At 38.5% G+C, this 6705-nt stretch overlaps 1 protein-coding gene across 1 annotated transcript; it reads left to right on the forward strand.

The window, feature by feature from the left end:
• The first annotated feature begins 5303 nt into the window (after positions 1-5303).
• On the forward strand, positions 5304-6443 carry LOC147511705 (6-phosphogluconate dehydrogenase family protein). Its single transcript, XM_086603379.1, has one exon. It carries the CDS (start codon positions 5315-5317, stop codon positions 6335-6337), a length of 1023 nt encoding a protein of 340 aa, XP_086459505.1. The 5' UTR covers positions 5304-5314; the 3' UTR covers positions 6338-6443.
• Positions 6444-6705: the final 262 nt, after the last annotated feature.

A 6705-nucleotide genomic window follows, 5' to 3' on the forward strand; every position in this document is an offset into this window, starting at 1 on the left:
TTGGTATCGTGAACCCAAACTAGGACTTTGATTGCACAGAGTTTGGTATCGCAAACGCAAGCTCTGCAACTTTGATTGCCTAGAGTTGGTATCGCAAACGCAAATCAGGACTTTGGTCACATAGATCGAGTTTGGTATCACAAATGCAAACTCTGTGACTTTGATTGCATAGAGTTGGTATTGCAAATGCAAACCAAGACTTTGATTGCACAGAGTTTGGTATCGCAAACGCAAACTCTGTGACTTTGATTAACTATTTGTCGTTTATAAAGAGTTAGTTCCTGAAAATCATCGCATGAACGCCAACTTTCAAAAATACTCTAGTGTTTGAACAAATTTAGCTCTTAACATGTCTCCGTCACCCCCAATTATGATATGAGTTAGAAGACTATTGAAGTCAGTGCACTTTTTCTGCTGGTATCATAGAAATAACTGTACATAGTATTGAGTCATTGTAGGTTTTTGTAGTTGTCTTCAAAATGATATACTTACCATCCAGTAGCAAGACTCGTTATGTTATCAGCCATAAGCATAAATGACACAACTATTGTTAATTGGTGTTAATTCCAAATCGTAAGTACTCGACAAGTGCTCGCCCCCAGTCTTGAGTTGTATATAAAACTTAAACTTTATTATGATTTCTCGATATTTCTTCAGTTTCTTTCAAAAATAACATTTTGATTGCGTCTTTAATTTACTGGTTAGTGTAGGTTTGTTGGGATTCACTAATGTTTTATGTCAGATTGTACAACTACTTTACGTTGGTTATTTGTAGCCTCCCCTAAGTCTACATTTTTGTTAGAGTGGTAGCTCTCGAAGCTTTACTGTAGGTCGGTTTGAGGACGTCTGCTAGTTCGTATGCCAGTTCTCAAGTCTTCACCCTTTAATGTGTCTTCTTGAACGGGATAGGGAAGGGGCCAATAATGTCCAAACCCCATTGCAAATGACCATGGAGAAAAAATTTGATGCAATTCGGTGGCTGGTAGAGCACCTATGTTGTAGTGTTTTTGACAAGGTATACATGTTTGAGAAATTTGATTGGCAGCTAGTTGCTTACAAGGCCACCAATATCCCTAGGTCATTGCTTTATGAGCCAAATTTTAACTACCGGCATGATTGCCACAAATGCTTACATGAATTTCTTTTAACATGAGTAAGTCTTCTGCTTTGGTGAGGCATCTAAGCATGGGGGATAAAATATTTATCTTTTTATACAACTGTGGATCACCATTGGACGATGTTATCGTTAAGAATTTCCAAGCGTCTCGCTTGACAGTCTCAGTGAGTTTGGGGTTTGAAGAAAATATGTCATTGTTCAGAAAGGCAATGTATGGAGTTCGCCAGTCCTTGGTTAGTGCTACCAGCATAGGCAAATCAAAAGTGCGGGGCCTCTCTGTTGAATCGTTGAGATCTTGGTCGCCTTGAACAACTCCTGAGGCTAATTCTATTTCATTCCCTTAGTTAAACATGTCTATATCTTGAGAGGAATCAGAATTTAGCTAGTTAAGCAACATTATTCATCATTGTCATCATAGTTTCTTTTTTTTTTGGTCACAACATGATCGCTTAAAGGTGATGGCTCTGAATAAATAATGAAAAAATAGCACGTGTTGATGTAAATGTCAGTGAGTTGCTCAACTGACAAATTAATACTTGGATCTTGTTGGAAATCAATGATGACTTGTCTTGGGCCATCAATAGCGACAGATATAGAGAGGTATGCTAAGACGTTAGCATGTTGTCAAATGTCATTTCGAGGTCTCTGAATGATTGAAATGACATCAAATTGATGAGCAAGTCTATGGATCAAGTCTAGATATGCTGCCGTCTTATCATCCCGTGCTTCAAAAAAGCCTCCAAATTGACTTGCCACTAATCGAGAGTCTATAAAAATTTGAAGCTTCCAAACTTTTAATCTTAAAGCAATATGCATGGCATAAAGGACTGCTTCATATTCCGCTACATTGTTAGATGCTTTGAAATCGAAACGAACTGAGTGCTTAATCACTGAATCATCAGGAGTAATAAAAAGACACTCGAGCTTGAATTCAAACTCGTTATATGATCCGTCTGTGTAGGCTATCTATGCGTCTGATGACAGGGTAATAGATGTTTGTGGGACCTCGCCGCCCCCAACTGTTGCCTTTTCAGTGGATGAGTCTTCATCATGATTGATTTCTGTGACCATATCATCGATTGGAAAGTTCGACATTAAAGATGCAAAAACATGGCCTTTTTATGAAGTACGCGGTTCAAAAGTAATGTTATATGCACTCAAATAATTGTCCCATTCAACCAGTCTACTTGATTCTTGTGCATTCCGGAGTACTTTGCGAAAAGGGTACTTAGTGTATACCTTGACCAATCATCCTTGAAAGTACAACTTAAGGCGTCTTGCAGAGTGAACCAAAGTGAGAGCAATTTTCTCAATTCTTGAATATCTAGTTTCCGCCCGTTAGAGTTTTTTCGATGAAAAGATTCTTTTGGTCTTTAACCATCATCAAACAATCAACTCTTTTAAGGATCTCATTCTCAAGCAAATTCCACAAGGTCAAAAGAATCTCTTGGAAGCAACAAGCATAAACAAAAAGAGCAATGGAATGTCTATAGGTGTCTTAAACTCCCATTGCTTTGACAACATATGTGAGTCTTGTGTGAGAGCACCTTATTAGGCCTAAGACATTCCCTAGTTTCTCTTTCACGTGAAAGAAAACTAGGGAATGTCTTAAGGCCCAATAAATGTAGAGACATTCCATTGCTCTTTTTGTTTATGTTGTTCTTACATGCAATGGGAGTTTGGGACTATGAGAATGAGATCCTTAAAAGAGTTGATCTCTGCAAAATGTTAGAAGAGAAAAAAAAATAAAAAAAAAAAAAAAAAAATATATATATATATATATATATATATATATATATATATATATATATATATATATATATATATATATATATAGAATAATCTAGCCAAAAATGATGCTTTGAAACAAGCATCTAGAATTAGACCTAAAGTCCAATGAGTGGCAAACACCCATGATTGATTTAGTATCAATCCATGTATGTATGACTAGAAGAGTCTTAATGCAGTTATGAAAATCATTGGTTAAGACATATATAGATTTTGCTTTACTGATGTACATGGATGATATATATGTCAGGAACAAAAATCAATAAATGTACAAGAAAATTAGTGCTAATAATCCTTGCAGTATTAATACAATTGATAGATGGGGTTGTACACCAACACAAGGAGATGAAACAGTAACTTGAATGAGTGTGTAGGTTAGTAGAATCTTTTCCAAATATTTAATTAGGGGGTCCTAGATGTACATATAATACAATAAGTAAAATGACAAGATTGTGATTTATGAGTTCAAGATCTGGGATCCTTTCTTTAGATTAATGAATTTAGTGCAATATCATAAGCACCATACCATACTAGGAAGATGGGAGTATTGGATCAATCCTTTAGATTGCTTACTTCCTCAAATAGATTCGTCCAGCATGAAACTCTCATCCACGCCTTACTAGACCCCAAAGAAAGTAAAACACGCATCCATGTTTCGTTCAATTGACATATGCACGAATTTATGGAACTTGTGTATCACGACCAGATTACCAATTGTGGATTGATATGACTCTCTGTACCATCGACATAAATGTGGTGTAGAGAACAACAACTTTTTGTTTGTTTCCCAGGAGAGGTCAATCACCTTAATAAATTTGTTGAAATATTTCTTGGCCTTGATTGATTGGTTGAATCTCAGGGACAACATCAGTGGTTCGGAATCTTTCGCTATTGCCTTGCAAACAGTGGAATACACTGCGGTTTTCTCTAGATCTTTGTTCTTAATGGAGTGGATAAAGCAGTATCATTGTTATTTGTTTGTACTTGCTTCCCTTCATTTATTTGCTTTTGCAAGTCCGCGTTATGCTCTTTTTCCCTTATGAGCTTGTGACGCAGTGCCTCTAGGGTCAGGTCTTCATCACTTGTCTCCATATTTTCTGGATCTACACCTGCATCTGCATCTGGTGAATTTGTACCATTATGAGGAAAAGATACTAGAGCCTGGGACCTTGGAAATTTAGATGTGTGTTGTCATGGTACTTGAAGTAGCAAAGGTGGAGCCAGTTGGTTTGATGCAACTTGATTGAAACGAACTTCAACATTTGGTATATTGTTTCCCTCGGATGGTTGTGCTCTTGCTTGCTCGCTCGCTTTAGATCTTGTTATATTAGCCATTGACAAAGATTGAGAGAGATTCGTGGAAGACGGCACCAATTATATTTGGGCAATAAATCACCTAAACACACTCATGAAATTGTAAGGGGTGTTGCTTGTGGTGGAGGAGAGACTGAACCATGTCAATGGATGCCTATGTATCCAGAGTGTTTTATGGAATCAAGTTTTCATGGCCGTCGTTCTTTGTAAAAGAGAAGTGATATTTATCGATGTATAAGAGTTCTTATAACACAAGGACTCTCACTGGATAAGACTGGTCAACTGAATTTGTGACCGGCGTAGGTGGTTAACTGAACCTGTGAGCCATCCGGGTGACCGGCTTAACCTGTGAGCCGTCCAGATGTCTAACTAAACTTGTGAGCCATCCATGTGACCAACTTAACCTGTGAGCCGTCCACGTGACTGACTTAACCTATGAGCCGTTCAAGTGTCCAACTGAACACGTGAGCCGTCCAAGTGGTCAATTGAACATGTGAGTCGTCTAGGTGGTGAGCCATCCAGGTGTCCATGAGCAGCTTGGTCACATAAACTTACGATTAAGACTAAGTCTCCAATGGAATCCATTAGTAAGGGTACTAATATGGTGGTACACACATCTCTAATGCGCAAAATGTATTATTTGTTTTCTTAATACTTAAACGAATAAAGGTGTTTAAAATTTAAATTCTTCCAAAACTATATTCCAATCTTTTCTACTATCTCCAAAATTCAATTTCAATCAAATTTAAATGCAAATTTCTCACAGAATCTAAATCCAACTTCTCCAAGTACACAAAATGAATCATATAGTGACAGAAAATTAAGAGATATGTTTTACATAACAAAAACGTATGCAACTGCATCCAACTACTCTTTAAACAAATTCAAGCAGTCATTTCCATAAACTTTGTACTCTTTAATTCAGAAACCGCGGAGATAATTTTATGATAATTTTCTCCCTTTGCAACCATTATAAAATTGTAGACAAGGATTGATATATTTCTGATATATTTCCGAGATAGAACGAGATTTCAATGGTTGGCATTTTGGTCAGACATTAGTACCGAGATTTCAAAATGTTATCCCAATTTTCAGATGAGAGCTCCTTTTATAACACTCCTCCGCTCACTAACCCAGACAAAGCTTCAAACCACCACTCAACTCTTCTTCAACAAAATCCGCTGCTCCATGTCTACCACAACCGACTTAATGAATCCAACAAACACTAGAGTGGGCTGGATCGGAACAGGAGTTATGGGCCGATCCATGTGTTCCCATCTCATCAAAGCCGGCTACCCACTCACTATCTTTACCCGAACCAAATCCAAAGCCCAACCATTAATCGATATGGGCGCCCAATTTGTCCATTCCCCATCCGACGTGGCAGCCCGATCGGACGTTGTTTTCTCCATAGTCGGGTACCCATCGGATGTCCGGGCCGTCCTTATCGGCCCGTTGGGCGCCCTTAACGGGCTTCGCGAGGGCGGTATACTCGTCGATATGACGACAAGTGACCCGTCACTCGCGGTCGAAATTTCCTCGGCTGCCGACGCTAAGAATTGTGCGTCTGTTGACGCCCCAGTGTCCGGTGGGGACCGTGGGGCGAAGGAGGGTACACTCGCGATATTTGCTGGTGGCAATGAATTGGTGGTTAGGAGACTTGAGCCTTTGTTTAGTTGTCTAGGGAAGGTTAATTATATGGGTGGACCAGGTAAGGGGCAATTCACGAAACTTGCGAATCAAATAACAATTGCGTCGACAATGGTGGGATTAGTGGAAGGAATGGTGTATGCGCACAAGGCTGGATTGGATGTTGGGCTGTATTTGAATGCGATTTCCACTGGGGCGGCGGGTTCCAAGTCGTTGGATTTGTATGGAAGTAGGATTTTGGGAAGGGATTTTGAGGCTGGGTTTTATGTGAATCATTTTGTTAAGGATTTGGGTATTTGTTTGAAAGAGTGTCAAAATATGGGTCTTGCTCTACCTGGTTTGGCTTTAGCTCAACAGCTTTATTTATCACTTCAGGCTCATGGGGAAGGAAATTTGGGTACCCAAGCACTTATTTTGTCTCTTGAGCGACTTAATAATGTCAGCCTTGAATCTAAACCTTCGGTTTAACAATGTCTCAGTTCTGTAAGTTGGTAAATTTGATCTTATTTTATATTTTTTATGTATAATGCTGAACGTGTTCTTGGGATTTCAAAAATATGCTAATTGGTCATCATATCATTGTGTTTTGCCTTTTTATTTGAGTTATTTGGTAAATGACATTGGTTATACATACAAGTATGTCAATTATTTTTCATCATAAAGATGTAAAATATGATAAGTAATCACAAAAAGTTCATAGAACATCTTCATGTTCTGCTTGTAGCAGGACAGCCAGGAGTCCAGGACTGAACATTTAAAAGGGACTGTATTGCCTACGACTCTAGCAGCTTGACACAACTCTATTTGGCTAACACATTAGCATTAGGATAAACTTC

The sequence above is a fragment of the Coptis chinensis genome, chromosome 3 (genome assembly GCF_015680905.1).
Source record: "Coptis chinensis isolate HL-2020 chromosome 3, ASM1568090v1, whole genome shotgun sequence".
NCBI lineage: Eukaryota > Viridiplantae > Streptophyta > Magnoliopsida > Ranunculales > Ranunculaceae > Coptis > Coptis chinensis.

Excerpts from the sequence above, each read along its gene's own strand:
- LOC147511705 (XM_086603379.1), top strand. The coding sequence starts at position 5,315 with ATGAGAGCTCCTTTTATAACACTCCTCCGCTCACTAACCCAGACAAAG.